Consider the following 21,305-nt stretch of genomic DNA (forward strand, 5'->3'; position numbering starts at 1 on the left):
CTTCTCTTCCAGAATATAGCACTGCCTCTCCTGTGCTGGTTTCGTGCCTACCTGAACCTGTCCATCTGTTCTCGCTGACTCCAAGGATGTGCAGGTTGTAACGTCTCATCTCAGCTGTGACCTGTGCCAGCTTTCCTGTCTCGTACATGGTTCTTACATTCCAGAATCCAATTCTGGTCTTGGATTTGGCGCTCATGACTACCGTCTTCCTGTCAGTGGCTTCCTTTCAGCTTTCACCACTGTCACTCATACGGGTATCTTCTGATGACTCTAACAGCCCGTCACGCCCAGTAGTGTTGATTTTCCTCGTTGCCGTTTCCGTAACATATTTGTTTTCTGGGACAGAGTTGTTAGCCCTGTGCCCAACCCCCTAACCTGGAGGACCGGTGGATCGCGCTTCATCTGACCTCTACCCTTCGACCTGTCCGGCTTGGGTGGCCCAGGAGACTAAGCTCCCGCCGGTATAGCTCTAGGGGTCTCTGAGGCACACAAGCCCACGGACTGCGACAAGGTGGCGATCCTTCGGGGGCAAGAACAAGGAGAACCCAAATGCAGAAGACAGACATGAGTTAGAAAGAATAAATGCATAATAAGTTCTGAAAAGAGTGGGGATGAAGGTGATTGTGGATAAGAACAAAGGGAAGCTGAGTGGAGATCAGGCTGGAAGATGATGAAGGCTGAGCAGGGAGGAGGAAGAGGGAGGAAAAAAGGCAGTGACTGGAGAGGACGAGGAGGTTTAGTGGAGTGAAGATGAAGTAGGTCGGGCAGCCAGTCAGAAGTTGGTTAGACTAAGAAGAGGAACAGATTAAAGGGCAGATTACCTGAGGGACAAAGAGAGCAGAACCACAGTTAAAAGAAAAAAAATGAGAGTAGAAAGTTAGAGCCAGGTTGAATCAGTGCTGTGCTGATGGGAGTCTGGTCTGTATGTTGATGATAAGGGGCTGCATTCCATCCACAAACTTTTAGTCCAGCAAAAACAGATCAGAAAGATGGCAAAAAAAAAAGTTACACTGTAAGAAAGAGCTGATATGTTTTTCAATATTACTGCCTCAACATTAAGGCAGGAGTAGAGCGAACCATGATGACATGATTATAATAATGCTTCAGTTAACAAAATTCCAAATACAGAACTTTTGTTTTTTTGATAAAAAAGTAAGTTGTTCCAAGGTTCAGTAATAGTCAGTTTCGCAATGCTCCTGGACAATTTATCAGACTTCCCGTGCATTAAAACATCTATATTGAACCTGTATGAGCTTTGACTGCCAAAAAATAATTGAGTTAACATAGCTAGATAGCTAACGGACACACAGAAGTCAGTTCATTTTGACTGAGGTGTGCCTGTTTTCTTTCTTTTCCTTTGCTTAACATACCAAACTGACATCTATAAACCTACATGAGCTTATAGAGAACAAGTAAAGCAACATAATTCTCAATTGAAATACTTAAATGCATTATTAAACCAGCTTTTTGGCTAGCTGGTTAGCTTAACCTTGCTAGTTATTCACACTTTAAGTGTAAATCATGCCAATAACTAAGAAGTTTAGATTACTTGAGTTCAGAAAGGTTCAACACTTTCAGTTTAAAACACTGTCTTGGTTAACTTTTACATTTTTGGTTCAGCTTTCAGATAAATCAAGCTGCTCTCTGTCCAGCAAGAAAAGCTAAAAGAGACAAAGACAACAACTAGCTAGTGAACAAAGGGTAACATTTGAAAGCTAGTGATGTCAGGGCCTCCTCCTCCCCCTGCCCTTCCTGACTTCCATCTACCTTTTCCCTCTCTCTCTCCCTCTCTCTCTCCCCCTTCTGCTGCTGCTGATTGGAGTCAGTCTAACGCAGTGGCGGCCCGTGACCAAAATTACCAAGGAAGTCAGTGTGAACAACAAATTAGATTTGGTGTTTTAACTGTTATTTTCATGTAAACAAATCAGCCTACTGCTACAGTACCTTTATTCTACTGACTTCTCATTCATTTCCAACACGGTCTCACGGGGATTCGTGAAACTGTCACGTCAGTTTTTGTTTCGGTTTCGTGCGCACCAACACGATGTCGTCATGTTTTTCGTGCCGCTCACCACGAGCGAAACCCGCTGTGGTAATCACATCTGAAAGTGGTTTATACCGGCGGATTCATGACGATCTAAGCTGTCCATCGGCGTTTGCGGCCGCCGCTGCGGCCGCCACTGCGGCCGCCGGACATTCTTTCAATTCCTATGCAAATTCGGCGGATTCATGATGATCTAAGCTGTCCATCGGCGTTTGCGGATGCCGCCGCGGCCGCCATTGCGGCCACCGGACATCTGGCCTGTTGCGGCCGGATCACATCTGAAAGTGGTTTATACCGGTGGATTCATGACGATTTAAGCTGTCCATCGGCGTTTGCGGCCGCCGTGGCGGCCGCAAACGCGGCTGCGGCTGGATGTCTGGCGGCTGCAATGGCGGCCACGGTGGCGGCCGCAAACGCCGATGGACAGCTTAAATCGTCACGAATCCGCCGAATTTGCATAGGAATTTAAAGAATGTCCGGCGGCCGAAGCGGCGGCCGCAGCGGCGGCCGCAAACGCCAATGGACAGCTTAGATCGTCATGAATCCGCCGGTATAAACCACTTTCAGATGTGATTACCACAGCGGGTTTCGCTCGTGGTGAGCGGCACGAAAAACATGACGACATCGTGTTGGTGCGCACGAAACCGAAACAAAAACTGACGCGACAGTTTCACGAATCCCCGTGAGACCGGGCTGTCATTTCAGTGAAAAAAAAGAGGTTAAGTGCTCCAGGGGTTGTTCAGGGAGCCGGTAGACCGGTCAAATAGGAAACATGGCCAGCAGAAAAGCCAGTTAAGCTTGGCACTTCCCGTTAGCCACTCGTTTCTGGCATAGTTAGCTTCACAAAAAGAGCGAGCTTTTCCATTAGCTCTACACTTCGTTAAATTGAGCTTTGGAGTTGGCCTACCGTCCCTTTTGACTTGTAGTTGAACTTCAAAAGGAAGTTTTGTGAAGTCATTTTTTACAAGAAACTCAAGGTCCCTGTCACCATCCATTCTCTGACTAGCTTGATGGCTATACTTGCTGTGTGGGCTTGCTGGCGCCTGGCGGGACAGCTGCATTAGTGTGGGTGTTGTTCATCACAGTTTGTGATTGGTTGGAAGCCAGATTTGATCTGGCCTCCCTTATGTTTTTTTTAATGATGCATCGACCATTAAGCGATGACCCTTGCTTCAATCTGATTGGCTAATACGGGCTGTTTTTTTCTCTAAGGGAGGCAAGGCGAAGCTGGCCTCTGAACAGACAGACAGGGCAGAGGGCATGAGAGACGTAGTGTAATGCACAAAAAGAGCTTGACAAGAGGGGCGCTGTTTTGCTCCTCACAAAGCAGAAATGCCTGATGTAGTGTTTTGACAACAAGAAATGACAAAAATATAAAACATAAAATACATACAGGGATGGGAATTTTCCGCGGATCCGCGGAAATCCGCTGAAATCCGCGGATTTCATTTCAAGGATCCGCGGATTTCTGCGGATCCTTCCGCGGACTTCCGCGTATTTCATTTCAAGTTTGAACACTTTATTGTCGCTGGTACTCCCGCGAGATGGTAACGCCGTTAACGATAGCTTGTGTTAACAAGCTGTCGTTCGATTGTAAATGGCCCAGCGATTGGAAGTCGCTGCGCCGCCGCGGCCGCTGAACCACCGCGCCGAACCACCCCCCGCCCCCCGTCAACAACAACTTTCCGCTGGAAACGGAACTTGCTATTCCCATCCCTGTACATAGTGGTGAAGATTATTTATATTTTTTCTTTCTTGCATATTTTTTGGGGAAGCCAGGCTTCCCTTGGCTTCTGTGAAAAACCGCCACTGGTCTAACGGCTGGCACTATTTAAGCAATCAGTTCCTCCACAGAGTCCGGGCAGCTGCAGATCATCCCAGTGATTACACCTCCTACCATAAAAGACCGGTTTCTGCATCCATTCGGCGGTGGATTGTAGACTCAACTACGCCATCAGTTTCTCTGTAGCCCTTGCAAACTATTTTGACAGTGCTAACTTGTTCTAATACCTATGTGTCTTCTGTTACCCAGAGTGTTCCAGTCGCCCGGCCCCCGCTCCCTCCCTGCCTCTCCTCTCGAGTACCCATTCGGATTTCCCTTCCTGGCTTCCCTTTCTGAACCCCCGGGACCTTCTGGACCTCTGGACTCTACTGCTGCCCCGGCCGGACCCCCGGCTTCCCCGGATCCTTAGACGTTCAGACTAAGCCGCTGTCTTCCCGAATCTCCTGAACCTCCCGGCCCAGCTGTCTGGCTGCCAGGACCCTTGGACGCTCGGACCAGCCGGCTGCTGGTCCGACCAGCCGGCCGCCTACCCGGACCGTCGGACGTTCGGACCAGCCCACTGCCTTCCCGGACCATCGGACATTCGGACCTGCCTGTTGTCCTCCCGGACCCTTGGACGTTCGGACCCGCCAGCCGCCTTCCCGGACCCTCGGACGAGCCTGCTGCCTCCCCGGACCCTTGGACATCTGGACCAGCCTGCTGTCTTCCCGGACCCTCGGACGATTCGACCAGCCCACTGCCTTCCCGGACCTTCGGACCTGCCTGTTGTCGTCCTGGACCGTTGGACGTTCGGACCAGCCTGTTGTCTTCCCAGACCCCCCGACATTTGCACCAACCTGCCATCTGCCCGGACCCTCGGACTCTCGAACCCGCCACGCCTGACCCGAGCTTACCGGCCACCTCAGTGCCCCGGACCCTCCGTGCCTGGCCACCGGTCGGAAACACGCCTGCCGGCGGAGTCCGGCCACCACGAACGCTGATGACTGGGCTCCTGCTGCCAAGAACACTAACAACTGGGCTCCAGCTCCCAAGCTTCGGGTTCACCTCGTCTCCCATCCCCACGAATTCCCTCTTACCCGAGTAAATAAAGTCTGTTGAGAAAGTAGAATCACTGCGGTGTTGTGTTCTCTGCCTGGGTTCTCATGCCTGAAATGTGACAAATGACATGTTTTTCCTCAGGAATTAGTGCAAACTAAAACAGAGCTGCTACAATACAGTATTTGATAAGAAATTTTTAGGTCTGATACACTTAATGAAAATAATAAACACAATTTTTTAGGTTTTGTCTTATCTGGCATCCACAAAAAAAGGCTTTGATTTGGCAACCTAAAGGAAAATGCCAGTAAGGGGTTCGAACAAAAGCAAAAACACTGTGAAAGTATAGTGTTTTATGCAGTATATACAGAACTAAGACAAACTAATGTGCCTTACCAGTACAATTCTTTTTGAGGTCATATGTCTGTGTGGCTCAAACTTCTTTAAATTCGACAAGACAACGTGATGCAGAGAATTTGGGGTTTAGAACAAACAGAAAAGCATCCGACTGGAAGTAGTCAGTCAATTATGTATTTTTTGTATACTACATTTAGGACATATTAAATCTTTTCTTGTATACTATATAGTACAGTAGAATAGATGTTAGAAAGAACCCAGAGAGTAAGGAAAGAGGAGAGCACAGGGACATGCACACTGAAACAGAAAGATACACAGACAAGAAAGCTACAAAGCAGAAGTGGTTTCAGCATATCCAGAATATCTTTTTGTTATCTGGCTTCACGTGAGGCTGGTTATCATTTCGTCATGGTTTCTGAATCTGGCTACGAGTGTGTTCACATAAAGACCTGATAAGATAAGACATCGTTGTGCCAGATTTTAAAAATGACTTGACATGAAAATAAACACAGTATCTAATGGAAAAGCAATAAGATATAAGTACGATACATTCCTGAAAATAAAAACTAGAAGAAACTAGAAAAGAAAAAGAAAAAATTATAGATGACGATGATTCCAAAGTGCTGATGTGAAATTGTATATGATAATGAAACATTAAATTGAAATAATGCACATGAAAACTAAATTTATGCATGATACAGAAACTTATTCTACACAACCTATTGAGAAAAGTAAAATTGCAAATGACACTGACATTATTTTTCATCTTCCAGGTGTCTTTCCTGCAGAAATGGGAGGATTTATAGAGTTTAATGGTAGAAAGACTTCTGGGGTGTTCTGTGTTTCACCTTGTTGTCTCAGCTTTGTCAATGACTAGTTTTTACAACATCCTCCACCAAAGACTCCATCTCCTGTCAGGACACAACTTGCTTCCCTGATGAATTTGGGATGGTGTCAGCTGCAGATGACAAACATAGAAAAGAAGCTAGAAATAAAACAGACACAACTAGACAGCAAAAACCGAATCTTGAATTTACTTTTAAATCAAGAAATGCAGAAATTTGAGTTTAAATTACCAACAATATTAAGTTGATACAGTTACCAATAATACTATGTCAACAAAACCTATAAAAATAATGTTTGCAACTTTACAGATTTATCTAAACCATCAAAGTTATTTAATGATTTAATTTAAAAAATAAAAAATCTTGCAATCATGCATTCATTAAAGTGGTGGGAATAAACCCCTAGAAATACTTTTTAGAGAGTAGCGCTGCACTTGCACAGATATAATCACATGGTGTGTAAAACAATTTTTTATTCTTCCAGCTGCAGCCCTGGTGGTGTTAAAAACTCTTGGGAGCAAATATAAACCCAATGTAAAGCCATAATTCATACCTGTAAGTCAGCCTGCTGTAAATGTATAAGTCAAGCACTAGGCTTTAGACTTTATCAGTCTGTGTTTTGGGATCATTTTACTATACAAAGTGCCTATAGAACAACAAAACTGCTTTAAAATGTCTTGTAGTCAGTAAGGGACAAAATAAACCAAAGAAAACTGGAATTGTTGGGAATCTATACCTCTCATATCTATGCTTGTCAGGGAAACAACAGGCTTTAGACAATCTCTGAAAAGTCTTGCCCTCAGAAGACTCTTTCGCTTTCTGCACACTGAGCTCCACAGGATCCCAGGAGTGGTGATGCCATTTTCCAGCTGAATTGATTGGTTAGTTGGTGGTGCTTTTATACACATTGATCTGCTATGTGGAACATTACCTGCTCTGGTGCAGGTGGGCAGTGCAGCATAAGTTACTGTGATGATGTGGGAACTCTGAAAACTGAAGGCTAAACCTGGAGTTACCTCGCTAACCTCAAATCCTCCCTCGATGCACACACCTCTGGGTTAAGACCGAGAGTTTAGATGTCCTCGAGGAGGAAATCTTAGTCTACAGTGGGTGCATATGTAACACAAACAAGCATTGCATGCAAACTTCTAGAGTTGGGCCAAAAAAAAATACATATCGGAAGAGGAAAAACTGAAACTGAAGGAATAACCTGCAGATATGAAGTTTTAGAACACCATAGCAACAATTCCTGCAGCACGAGTTTGAAAAGCACCTGAACTCGACATGTCAGTAGCTTTGCAAAGTACTTGTTGATTTACACAGAGTTTTAAGTTGAATATGTAACATGTTTTTGTTTTTTTACTATTTTGACTTTTGTGCACAGAAGAAACACTGGTTTGCATCACCCAGCCATGAAGTACAACAGTTTATACTGTAACAGGCTGCATCTCAAAAAGTCAGGTTAAACTGCTGCTGACTCTCCTCCAAAGAAAAGTATTGGATGTTGCCCAAAAACAGCAACAATCAAAATAGCAAAAATCTCTGATGACTTCAGAAATTGCAGAAGAACATAATGCAGAAGTCAGAGGGTGATATTTTCTGAGCCGTACGCTATCTTTCAAAAAATTTGGGTTCACTTACAAATGTCTTTGTTTTTGAAAGAAAAGATTTTTCTTTCAATGAAGGGAACATGAAATCAATCAAAAATAGAGTCTGGACATTGTTAATGTGGTAAATGACTATTCTAGCTGGAAACAACTGAGTTTTAATGGAATATCTCGGGTTCATAGGAACATTTCCAGCAACCATCACTCCTGTGTTCTAATGCTACATTGTGCTAGCTAATCATGTTGAAAGGCTAATTGATGATTATAAAACCTTTGTGCAGTTATGTTAGCACATAAATAAAAGTGTGAGTTTTCATGGAAAACATGAAATTGTCTGGTTGACCCCAAACTTTAAATGGTGGTGTATGTAGCTGCATGCCACAATGACACAAAACTAAAGATGCAGAATACTTGATTTTTTACAATGTGTGGCCACATAAATGCAAAGAATAAAAAAAGCCATTTGTGTTTAGCTTTCTTGACAAGTTCCAGGACAAAGACAACAAGAAAAGCACTCAGAGAGCGTAGTATGGCTGATATCTTTAATAAAAAATGACATTGCATTGAGCACGTGTTATGCGTGTGTTCATTATGTGCGGATACCGAATCTCGTGACTTAAATATGTAGTGGGCGGCGGGAAACTTGTGTTTTTATTAGTCCTTGACTACCTGTTGCCATATTTTGGTCGTTACTTTATTTATCAGAGAGGTCATGTTCTGTAACGCATCGATGTCACTGTCACAATGTCACTGCTCCACATATGCTGCTAAAATGAGTATAACAAAAGAAAACATTAAGACTTAAATAAATGGATTAAACTTTTCCAGTAAAATAACACTGATCTGAGCTGAGCTCAGGATTCAGCTCTGCAACAAATGATTTAACTGCAGCTGATAAACTGTGATTTGTCTGAGGTGAAGAAAAGCATTCAGTGTACACATTGTTCTCCACCTGCTATCTCCACTCCTCTCACTTCAACTGGTTGAGACGGATGGTCGCCCCACTGAGCCTGGTTCTGTATGTATGTTCTGTGGGATTTTTTTCCTCCACATGAAAGGTTTTGTGTTTTTTCCAACTATGATTAGCGTGTTGCTCATAGGGAATCCGACTGCAACTTTGGATTGTTGGGGTCTCTTTTCTTTTCAAAAAAAATTACTATGTAATGTATTTCTATGAGATGTGCTGCTGACCTCTTGGCCAGGTTACCTTTGTGAACGAGATCCTGGGAGAAGTGCTGTGAGATGACATATGTTGGCAATATATAGATAAAATATAGATAAAATTGTAATATTATTATTGTTGTTGTATTTAAGGTCCTACGTGAAGGTTTTGGATTAAATTCGATGCTGCATAAAATGATAATAATAATGACAATAACAATAATAACAACAACAACAATAATAAAATTGTAATATTAATGCATTAGTTATGTTGAAAAAGTTCAAAAATGGTATAAATATATAATTTTTATGTTCTTAAGGTAATGACTCTGAGTTTATTTGTTTATAATACCTCAGAATTAATGTTAATCATTTTTGATATATCCTAGATTGTGATAATCAAAACAAAAAAATCATTCACCATCAAGGATTAAAGATGATTAATGTTATTCATGTTTTTCAAAGCAATAATTGTAACATTATGTAAACAATCTGACATTTAAAGGGTTAAATTTGTAAGTTTGGATCAGGATCGTTGTTGTTTAAAAAGTGACTCAAAGTTAAAATGATGCTAATATATAATATTTTCATTGCAGTATTTTTGATGAGCATATTTTTATCATTCAGGAAATCTGTGTAACTTTTTTCAAACTGAGGGTTCAATGAGAAATGAGCTCTGCTGTGAAAAGGTTCAACATTCAGCGTCTCTCTCCTCTTCCTGGAATGAATCTCAGCCTGATAACCCTCCTCTTCTTCCTGCTCACAAACACAGCAGCTCCACTCTGTCCACACATTTCCTGGTTTCCTCCCCTTCAGATCTGCACCTTGAACATGAGTGGAACCAACATGTGGTGACGTGGAAGAGCTGACAGGCCCCGTTCACTGCAGGAACACGTGATTTGTAGATCAGAGCTCACACTAGTTTCAGGAAGGAGGAAGTCAAACTCACACAGTCGCTGTTAGTGAGAGGAGAAATGGCTGAGAAAGGAGTTCAGCTGGACCGAGAAATAATCTCTTGTCCCGTCTGTCTGGATCTACTGAAGGATCCGGTGACTCTTTCCTGTGGACACAACTACTGCATGAAGTGTATTAAAGCCCACTGGGATGGAGAGGATGAGAAGAGAATCTACAGCTGCCCTCAGTGTAGGCAGACCTTCACACCGAGGCCTGTCCTGATGAAAAACATCATGTTAGCAGTTTTAGTGGAGGAGCTGAAGAAGACTGGACTCCAAGCTGCTGCTGCTGATCACTGCTATGCTGGAGATGAAGATGTGTCCTGTGATGTCTGCACTGGGAGGAAACTGAAAGCCTTCAAGTCCTGTTTAGTCTGTCTGGTTTCTTTCTGTGAGAAACACCTTCAGCCTCACTATGATTCACCTCCATTCCAGAAACACAAGCTGGTGGAGCCCTCCAAGAAGCTCCAGGAGAACATCTGCTCTCTCCACAATGAGGTGAAGAAGATGTTCTGCCGCACTGATCAGCAGTCTATCTGTTATCTCTGCTCTGTGGAGGAACATAAAGGCCACGACACAGTCTCAGCTGCAGCAGAAAGGACGGAGAGGCAGAGAGAGCTGGAGGTGAGTCGACAAAACATCCAGCAGAGAATCCAGGACAGAGAGAAAGATGTGAAGCTGCTCCAACAGCAGCTGGAGGCCATCAATGGCTCTGCTGATAAAGCAGTGAAGGACAGTGAGGAGATGTTCACCCACATCATCCATCTCATCCAGAAAACAAGCCGAGATGTGAAGCAGCGGATCAGATCCCAGCAGGAGACTGAAGTGAGTGGAGTGAAAGAGCTGAAGGAGAAGCTGGAGCAGGAGATGAGAGAGCTGAAGAGGAAAGACGCTGAGCTGAATCAGCTCTCACACACAGAGGATCACAACCAGTTTCTCCACAACTACCCCTCAGTGTCAGCACTCAGTGAGTCCACACACTCATCCAGCATGGACATCCGTCCTCTGAGACACTTTGAGGAGGTGACAGCAGCTGTGTCAGAGCTCAGAGATCATCTACAGGACATTGTGAGGGACACATGGACAAAGATCTCAGTGACAGGGACTCAGGTGGATGTTTCACTGTCAGATTCACAAGCAGAGCCAAAGACCAGAGCTGGATTCTTGAAATATTCACGTCAAATCACTCTGGATCCAAACACAGTGAACAGAAACCTGTTATTGTCTGAAGGGAACAGAAAAGTAACATTTACGGATCAACAACAGTCTTATTCTGATCATCCAGACAGATTCACTGAATGGTGGCAGGTCCTGAGTAGAGAGAGTCTGACTGGACGTTGTTACTGGGAGGTGGAGTGGAGAGGAGATGGAGTTTATGTATCAGTCGCATACAAGAATATCAGCAGAGCAGGAGACGGGACTGAATGTGCATTTGGACGTAATGACAAATCTTGGGCATTATGTTGTTCCCAAAACAGTTATATATTTATGCACAACAACATCCAAACTCTCGTCTCAGGTCCTCGGTCCTCCAGAGTTGGAGTGTACCTGGATCACAGTGCAGGTATTCTGTCCTTCTACAGCGTCTCTGAAACCATGACTCTCCTCCACAGAGTCCAGACCACATTCACTCAGCAGATACATGCTGGACTTTGGGTTGATGGCTGGTCATTTGTTGGATCAAGTGCTGAGTTGTGTGAACTGAAGTAGACAGAGGTGACTGAAGGTGCAGTGAGTCTGATTGTGTCTTTGATTCTTTCACTCATTTAGTCTCCATCATTGTTGCTCACAGCTCATTGTTGTTTTATTTCTTCACTGCACAGAGATCAACTGTCAACCAAACAGTGACTGTCATTTTAATTGTGGTTGATGTTTCCAATCCAGATGTAGTTTTTGCTCTCAGTCAGTAAAGAGGATGTATTCCACAGAACCAACAAGTGGAAACTGTGTTTTGATCCAGTTTGGCTGTGAAAATGTAACATCAAGTGACTTTTAATGTGTTTCTAAGTCTTGTATTTGTTTTCGTCTCGTTTGAATTCTTGTTTATGCAATCCCATGTTAGTGATGCATTTAAGGAACTCGGTGAGGTGATGGAAAACTCAGATTTTGTTCAAATATACACTTAAATTTTCTTTGACAGAGATACATGTACAGAATTTATATTTTATGGTTGATTTTCTGGGGAAAAATGATTATGTTTTATTCTCATGAATAGTCATTTTATTCTACTGTTGTGATTTTTAATTTTGTTGTTTTGTTTTGTTTCTAGACTTGACAAATTTGTGATTCAGCTTCATGTTAATCTGCAAATAAATGACAATAAATGAACAGAACATGGATTCTAATCATTTCTGCTTATGTTATATGTTGAAATGATTCTTCTGTAACTTACCTGGTAATTTGTCTGTAGTATGACAGTTTATCATCTAAAATATTAAATTATCCAGATATGAAAAATTCAACATTTGTGTAGTTGAAGTGCAGATTTACACTTAAACTTTTACTAAAATTTACTAAAATGTTTCTGAGTTGAATAGTTTTGTCCAATTTCTTTCTTTAAGTGACTTCCCAGTTATTAATTAAAATTTTGTTGATGAGGAAAAAAAGATTTTGTACAAATGTGCAGTTTTTTTCATTTGGAAATATATCTGCAGGATTAGTTCACTTTTATATTTATCATGTTTGAATTTCTGTTGAAATCCACTTCTATTTTAATTAGTCAACAGTTACTTTGTCAGTAGTTATTATTAAAAGTTTATTCAATAATTCTTAGTTAATTAGTTATCAGTTAACCTGTTTTTAAATCTGGAGGATTCACTATAATTATTATTACCTCAACAACAACAACAACAATAATAATATTAATAATAATAATAATAATAATAATAATGAAAGCACTCAGAGAGTTCCATACTCCAAGGATGCTCAGTCGTTGTATTATTTCTGATGGATAAGTCCCGATAAGTCTGCAGCGGTTGGTTTGTAGTAGGATCGCAATCATGTGATCGTCAACAGGCAGCTGACGTTGTGTTCACTTGTTGTCATAGTTACAGTGATGCTGTGACGCTATCTGGCAATGATATAGAAATCTTTAACAAATCCATGGATCCAGGCTATAAGCTGCATCACTGCCAAAATCTAATCAGGTGGTCCTAGTGTCATTTCTGACCTTCCCTGAAGATTTCATCCAAATCCATTAGTCTGTTTTTGAGTAATGTTGCGAACAGACAGATTCACGTATGCCGAGCATCCCATAACTCCAAATCAAATCAAATCAAATCAACTTTATTTGTATGGCACTTTTCATACAATAGAGTAACACAAAGTGCCTCACAGAGGATAAAAACAAAAACAACACAATACAAAACACTGAAAAACCCGAAACCTTCCACCCCCCAACAAATATACACACAGCTACACAATCACATATACATTCACACACATACGTAGACATACGTTCCACAATCGGGGGCGATAATAACTGAATGCCGCCTCCCCGTGTGTTCCAGTTCTAACTTGTGGTATCGTTAAAAAGCCAGCACCAGAGGACCTCAGGGGCCGTGAGGGTTGATAAAATAAAAGTAGTGCAGACAAATAAGAAGGCCCAAGACCGTTAAGACACTTATAAACTAATAAAAGAACTTTAAAATCGATCCTGAAGTGCACGGGGAGCCAATGCAGCGATTTTAAAATAGGTGTAATATGCTCCCGCCCTCTGGTCCTCAACAGCACTCGTGCGGCTGAATTTTGCAATAATTGTAAGTTATGCATTCTCTTTTTAGGAAGACCAGAGAGCAGGGCATTACAGTAATCTAAACGACAGGAAATAAAAGCATGCATCAGCACCTCCGTACTGGCCTGAGAGAGGAACGGGCGGACTCTGGCTATGTTCTTGAGATGGTATAAACCTATCTTTGTTATGTTTTTGATGTGTGGAATAAAAGTGAGCTCAGAGTCAAAGATCACGCCCAGATTTTTTTTTACTGATTTTGAGGGTTTAAAATCCTGTAACTTTGGTAAAATTTTCTCTCTCTGGCCTTCAGGACCAATAACTAAACCTCTGTTTTGTCCCGGTTGAGCTGCAGGAAGTTTGCTGCCATCCATGAGTTGATGTCTAAAATACAGTGAAAAAGGGCATCAATTGGCCCTGTGTCATCAGGAGACACGGCGATGTACAGTTGCATATCATCAGCATAACTGTGGAAGCTGACGCCGTGCCTCCTGATGACGTCCCCAAGGGGCAGCATGTAAAGATTCCTTGATAAAAATATTAGTAAAAATATAAGAACACAGGTGTGAAGTTTCAAAATGGTTCTCAAAATGTTGCAGATTCTGAATCAATGACATGGTGAGAAATCATGGTGGAAATTTAAGGCTTTTATCATCAATTTCAGGCTTTTATCATCAATATCATCATTGAAATGCAGCCCTCAAATTGGTGGAATTTGTGGATCATGTGTGGAAGAATGTGCTAAAAATGAGTTGATGGCAAAATTTGTGAAAATACCTGATATATCAAACTGGAATTTCACAAAAATCTTTATAAATATCAATATCTTATGCAATAGAAATGTCAGGAAAATTAAAGGCGTATAAACAGAAATTATTCTAAAAATCTGAGATTGAATGATGATTTTTGTCCACCGATCTGACTTTTAATCAAAACTGTGCTCTTACCTTCACTATAATCAGTTTGGATTTGTCTCTAAAGCAATGAAAACAGTGAACATAGTGTTTTCAGACTTCTGTAAATCTCGAGGACATTTACTGACTCTGTATCTTGTTTAATTTAGGAGACTCATTCTGCAGAAGCAAGTGTCGGCATGAAGGTTACAGCAGAGCAGCAGTGGTAGTTGTCAGGTTACGAAGCCTCCACTGCACCTGAAGCAGCACAATTTAATGAACATCAAAGAGTAAAAAAGCTTCGACCTGTTGATAAAGGAAACAATTCAAGAAAAAAAGTGGGAAGACTGAATGAGGAGAACAGCAACAAAGGAAGAAATGTTGAGTTGAAAGGACAAAAGGACCACGGCTGAAGAAGGAAAAGGCCACGTCAGCTTGTTGACTCCAGCCCTCTCATTACAAAGGTCATTCGTGGTTTCTGATTAATAACATCGTTTAGATCATAGAGCCGTTTAACTCGAGACTGCTGGATGATAGTTTGGAGGAAATAAGGTCATCAGAGAGTGAGAGAGAAAGAGAGAGAGAGAGAGAGGGGCGAGAAGTCATGAAGCGGCTCTTTCACCAGTGAACATAACTTTCTGAATAAAAATGCTTTTATCTTCAAACAATCCAGTTTGTGAAAGTCTGCAGCTACACAATTATAGAACTGTGTTTAATCAGTGGGCTAACCGCTCTTAACTACACTGGGTGTTTCATAATGACTGACAGTGTAATGCTGGTTGTTTAAAAGTGTCGTCATCGGCCTCTAGGACATAGAAATGTGTCTCATTATTTGAATAGCACAATCTGCACCACTTGTTAGGTACAGGTTTGCAGTTTTTCTCTCCAGATGCGGTTTGTTTTCATCATTTCATTTTTTACGTTCTGCAACAAAAACATGTAATTTTGGACTTATTATGCAGAAAATGGAGGCAGTTGCTTGAGTTTCGGGAGGTTTCCAGGAAAGAAAATATCCATTTAAACCCAGACAACTTATTAGCTGCGCCTCAGTAGTTAAAGTCAATCTAATATGACACAATAAGCGTGTTGTTCTTTGATGTTTTGTGTCTGTCAGCTTCACTATCTGGTCTGCAACCAGATGCCGATGAAGAGAATCTGAATTCATTAAGGGTCAGTTTAGGCTGTTTGGTTGATCAGCCAAAGACAACAACCAAAATTGATTGTATTCAACATTACAAAAGTAACTTTGTGCAATTTTTTTTTACACTGTCTATCTAAAAAAGAAATTTCACATTAATATTTTGATAGACTGCCTTTAGCTTTGAGTATGACACTCCTTCACTATGGCATCATTTCGATAAGCTTCTCCAATGTCACAGTATTTATTTCCATCCAGAGTTGCATTCATTTTCTGTCAAGATCTTATACTGATGATGGGAGAGTTGGACTGCTGTGCCAAGTCTTCTCCAGCACATCCTAAAGATTCTTTATGGGCCTGAGGTCTGAACTCTGTGGAGGACAATCCATGTGTGAAGAGGCTGTCTCATGCTCCCTGAACCACTCCCTTCATGTGCATATAGAGTTGCTCTTACTTCATTGTTAAACATAGCCGTGAGTTCTACTGTTGCTTTCTTATGATATGATTTCACCAAACGCTTAACGATCATCCAGAGTTTGTTTCGACCACATTTCTTTCTGGAAGATGATGGTTCACCACTATCCTTCCAGGTTTTACCTGATGTTAGTAGTTTCAGACATCTCCTGACTTTTTTTTTTTGCTTGGTGCAGGCCAATAATTTGACCCTTCTGAGGGGCCGTTTACACGAGGACGCTTGCAGGTAAAAATGTCAAAATATTTCAACAAAACACCCTATCGTTTATATGAGGACGGCGTTTTGGGGGCTTAAAAATGCAAAAATTTGAAACCGGCCTCCAGAGTGGAAAAGTAGAAAATGCTCCGCCGTTACGTTTCCGTCTAAACAGCAAAACGCAAAACTTTGCCGAGATCTGACCACGTCGCGTACGCGATTACGTCACATACGTGCGCCGGTGCTTTGGTTTGCCGGCCGGTACAAGGAAGTAAACAAAGATGTGTGATTATTTCCATCCTTCGTACCTTCAAGCAACTCTGGCAGCTCTATGTACACTACAGGAGTCGTACCAACAAATGTACAGAATCTGTACAGATTCCATTCATGAACATTTACCGCGGCGGAGATCCGAAAAGGGAGATAGTACACATGCACGTAGACATGGCGGAGTTTTATCACAGCGCCACCCAGCTGCCTGGCATGCATATCCAATCGAATTCCACACACTATAGAGTCACCGTATATACGCAGATTTCCTTCAAAACCGCTCGTCTAAACGTGAAATGACAAGATGCCACTTTTGCGTTTTCTGTTAAGATGGTCCTCGTGTAAACGGCCCCTCAGACAGATTAACATCCTTTCCATGACCTCAGGATATGTCTTCTGACATGGTTGTTGAAGAAATGAGAAGCTCCTCCCTGCATAAGCTAGGGTTAAAGAAGTTGTTGCAGCTGAAACATATTCACCACTGCAGTAATTATTCAATGGAAGGCTCTGACTTATTTGTTTAGTTTAATCCAGGTGGCAACTGTTTATTGGACAGGCAGTGTATTTTAAAATGCATTTTAGCAGAGCATTTCATATTTCAGTGACAGAAATATTGCCCAAATATTAACCTCGTCTCCACCACAGAAAACCCACCCAGGAAACCCAGGAATTAGTCTGATTCCTAAACCCTGTGAGTGTTTACAATCCCATCTTCAATCCAGATCTGGACCACATACAGCTCCTAACCTTTGTTCTAAACATGCAGTGAGTAAAAGCTGTGGATAAACCTACTGTGCGCAACAAGGGCGTAGGTTTGGTCTCAACATTGGTAGGGACGATATAACAGCATAACCTGCATGTACACTTTTTGCTGGGGACGGGACATTAATAAGACCAAACAGATTGGGTGAACGGGGGTCAGGGCTACATTTCTCACGAATATGAATCTAATTAATTGATAAGCTAAATGATCAATGCAAAATAAATCTGTATTGACTTATACTAACTTTCGTGTGTATTGGTTCAGGTGATAGTAATTAAATACATTTTAATTAATAAATAAATGCACAAATGGGTATTTGGTTTCAAAAGTGTAAAGTCACAACATGCTCTAGCCTTCTTTCCTTCTAAACCAGGCCGTTTACAAGAAGAAAAGCAGCAGCATGTGTTTTTTTTTTTTTTTTTTGACTGTCAACACTCCTGTGAAACACAGACTGGGACCTCACTCTCTAAGCAGCTTCTTGCTCACGTTTTTCTGGTTCTATATTTTCCAGCAGAGTTCACTATATTTCTCACAGTTTAATTAACGTTAACAGTAGAAAACACATACAGGAGGACAATTCTCTCTAAGCAGCTTCCTACTTGAGTTTTGCAGGTTAGCAAGTTCACACAGTTTAATGTTATGCTAACTCTGATGCAGGTCGGACTTTCAGTAGCAACATCAGTGGTGTGTTTCCCACGTCCACAACATTGACGTCTTTTTACATTACTTACAGTGTCGTCTGCTGCTGCTGCTGGCCGAAAAAAACTTCTAATATCCCTCCTCTTCGAAGGAAGCGGAGAAGGCGGCATGTTTATTTCTTGTGTATTTCTGTCGGGGCTGTGTGAGTGTGAGTGTGGGTGGCGGGGGGGGGGGGGGGGGGGGGTGTCAAGTCATCAGCCAATCAAACGCACGTTTGATTGGACCGGCACATTCAGCAAGTGAAAAGGGGTAAATGTAAGTCTGAACCTGGTATGAATATAATGAAAATAATTCACTTAATAATGGTAGGGTTAATTCTATCCTTACAACATATGGGAAGACAATCAAAATTACCTATATAACTGAACTCATTATAAAATGCAAATAAGGTTGCTTAAAAGTTGGTGGGGACAATTTGACCCTCTTGAAAAGTTGGTAGTGTTATGTCCCTACCGTCCCTATGCAAACCTACGCCCTTGGTGCGCAGTGAAAGAACACCAGAAAACACAGATATCGACCTCAGTTCAGTTTGATTACTTGTTCAGTCCACTTTTTCTTGTGTCTAATTTCATAAAACTGTTGGCACATTTGACCCCCTCTGTCTCTCTCTGACTCTCTCATTCAACAGTTCACCTGGCACTGTTTAAATTTTAATTTTTCCTCTCTGCAGCGTTCATTATGTGTGTAATTGTCCTGTTTCTTTATTGGCTGACTTTGCCTGCAGCTCAGAGAGCAGAACAGAGCTGCAGCCAGGTTGTTAATGACAGCAGAGAAGAGCCACAGAGTCGGACTGAAGGTTCAGGGATGCTCAGAGACGAGGTGCTGTAATAAAACATAATAGACCCAGATGCCGAAGTGCGTTTTTTCATGTTGTCTTTTATTCAGTTCTACTCCATCTACTTCAACCAAAGCTCTCACACATTACAGTAATGCTTTGTGCATAAAATGAATTGTGGCATCTGTGACACAGAAATGATTTATTTAGAATCTGGAGGCGTTTAACAATAACGTAATAATTTTGGCTATTTTAAATGAAATTTCGTCAATAAGGTAATAAGTTATTGGCTGGTTATTACATTAATGGCTTTAAAAGAAAATCCTTATGTAATAACTGCAGCCAATAAAGTAATAATTCATCAATATGACTGCATTTTCTTGGAAATAACTTATTGCCCTATTGGCTTTACTCCATTTACAATGGTCAAAAATTATTGCATTTTTGGTTGCTACAAGGTGTCTTATAATTTGAAATCACTTTACAGATAAGGAGTACGACATGCAACATGAAGATATGTTTATTTGCAAAAAGAGGATCAGTATCAATCAAATGAAACACAAAAATAAGTGTAGTGTTTAATGTTTTCATGAGGAACTTCCAAAACTCTGGTAATAGTCACACAAAGAAAAAACAAGATAAAAGAAATAGAACAGTGAAAAAGCAACATACAGTGTGGTGACAACATTACAGAACTGTATTATGCAAATGAAAATATTTTGCAGTAGTCAGACAAGAAAGAAAAATCAAATATAACTCAAGTTTGTATTGTTCTCACTCTGCTATTATGTCACAAGCTGTTTTTTAAACAAAGAAAAAAGTAAGAATCGTGGGGAAAAAAGGCATTTAACCTACTTGTATGACATTTTTAAAGATCTCTTCCTTGCTCTGGATGGGTGTTCCTATTTTGACAGTGAAGCTATAATCATGTAAAGTCAGCAAGTAGATTAATTGTAGCTAATAATAGAAAAATCATTTATATTTTGAAAGTTGTATTTTATCAAAGTATACTTCCATTTTTTCTGTATAAAGTTACTAAAACAAACAAAAAATCTCAGCACAGCAGTTTAATTCTAATATACCAGCATTGTAAGGCTACAACCAATGGTTATCTTCATTATCTATACATCAAACAGCTATTTTCAGTAATATATGGATTGACACGGTGTACAAAAAGTCAAATTATAATGAAAAAATGCATCCAAATGAACGTATTTTAAGCATCCTGTCAGTCAAAAATCTTAAGATACTGAATTTGTTGTCACTGAAGAGCAAAGCTACCTGTGAGATTTTGACATTTATGCTTAAAAATGAAGCAGAAATACACAATTTTGCCAGTTAATTTTCTGCCAAATAAGCTATTGGTCAGATTTTTGTGCCATTCCTGTTTCTTTTCTCAGCAGTTTCCTGCAGATTGTGGCTTTTCTGGACTTAAACATTAGCTGGAAGAGGCTTTAGAGGCCCTAAAATAGCAGATCAGTGTTTAACTTTACAAGTGAACCCGACTTTATCTGTAACTGAAGAGGAGGACTGGAAAGACAAGCAGCATGTGAGGCAGCAGGTGGAGAGAAAACCCCTCAAACTACCAGCTTAGCTCTGCTTTCCCTCTTCATCTGGGATCCTCCGCTCTCCCTGCGCTCTGTTTAACGCCTCTACAGTTATGAAATCATTAATTAAGCCTGCATCAAATCTACTCCCACAGAGCCCACGCTGTGCACGTGTGTGTGTGTGCATGAGTGTGTGTTGGTCTTCTCCCCTGCAGCTCTGAACCTACTAAAAGGTTTCCATGTTGAGCTCCGCTGCTCAAAGCTCGCTGACAGAAAGCTTCACTCCTCTGCAGGAGAAATGCTGTTAAATAATTTTACACTGTAAGCTGAATTAAACATGACAGGGCGCCCGATTCTGAGTACAGAACAACAGTAACAATAGCTTCTCTGTGCTGACGGGCGGCTGGAGATCAAATTGAGATTCACGGATGGTGCAGAGCCGAGCTGTGATCCTGGGGACAGTCTATGGCCTCACCGTCAACGCTGCTTAATGCTTCTGTACAAACGTGCATTTCATCTACATTTTCCAACATTTCTTCTAATCTCTCTATCTGTAGATGACCTGTTACTTCCAACACCTGATTCTACGGATATTTCCCGAACAAACCTGAAAAACTGCACTTTATTTTGATGAAAACGTGCACCAGTGGGCTGGTAAAAAATGAATTTCATCTATATTTTTCTGCAAATAAATAAACAGAAGAGATTGAAGAATGTGACAAACTTCTACCAACCATGCACGTTTTCTTATTACTTCAATAAGTTAGTGATATTAGACGCCCAACAGTGACTTCTCAAATAGATTTCATTTATTCACAGTGAAAGAAAAATATTCTTCAAACAGAGATCAGTCATGCTCCAAGTATTTGAAACAAGCACAGATGGAACAGGAAGTAAGAAATATAATGACTTATATTGCAACTCATTTATTCTATTTGTAGTCGCACAACTTTCGAGACTGAAAATATGTAAAATATAAAATAAGTTAGCTTTGCAGCCTTAACACACTGATTAGCCACTAAAGTCACTGAATAA

At 41.2% G+C, this 21,305-nt stretch overlaps 3 protein-coding genes across 5 annotated transcripts in view; all 3 read left to right on the forward strand.

Annotated features, from left to right (window-relative positions):
* Window positions 1-11,504, forward strand: part of LOC127535337 (tripartite motif-containing protein 16-like) — a 388,516-nt gene extending 377,012 nt beyond the window's left edge. For 2 of the 3 annotated variants that reach the window (XM_051953150.1, XM_051953151.1), the window contains exon 2: window positions 10,896-11,504. In XM_051953150.1, coding sequence (XP_051809110.1) covers window positions 10,896-11,495 — 600 coding nt within the window. In that variant the 3' untranslated portion in view covers window positions 11,496-11,504. The remainder of the gene's footprint in view (window positions 1-10,895) is intronic. The other variant, XM_051953149.1, reaches the window with a different exon arrangement.
* The window catches only part of LOC127535340 (tripartite motif-containing protein 16-like), a 520,629-nt gene extending 508,990 nt beyond the window's left edge, over window positions 1-11,639 (forward strand). Inside the window, exon 2 of the mRNA XM_051953159.1 lies at window positions 11,502-11,639. The gene's annotated coding sequence lies outside the window, so the exon portion shown is untranslated. The remainder of the gene's footprint in view (window positions 1-11,501) is intronic.
* LOC127535343 (tripartite motif-containing protein 16-like) overlaps window positions 1-11,651 on the forward strand; it is a 599,330-nt gene extending 587,679 nt beyond the window's left edge. Inside the window, exon 2 of the mRNA XM_051953166.1 lies at window positions 11,502-11,651. The gene's annotated coding sequence lies outside the window, so the exon portion shown is untranslated. The remainder of the gene's footprint in view (window positions 1-11,501) is intronic.
* Window positions 11,652-21,305: the final 9,654 nt, after the last annotated feature.

Source organism: Acanthochromis polyacanthus, chromosome 9, assembly GCF_021347895.1.
Source record: "Acanthochromis polyacanthus isolate Apoly-LR-REF ecotype Palm Island chromosome 9, KAUST_Apoly_ChrSc, whole genome shotgun sequence".
Classification (NCBI taxonomy): domain Eukaryota; kingdom Metazoa; phylum Chordata; class Actinopteri; family Pomacentridae; genus Acanthochromis; species Acanthochromis polyacanthus.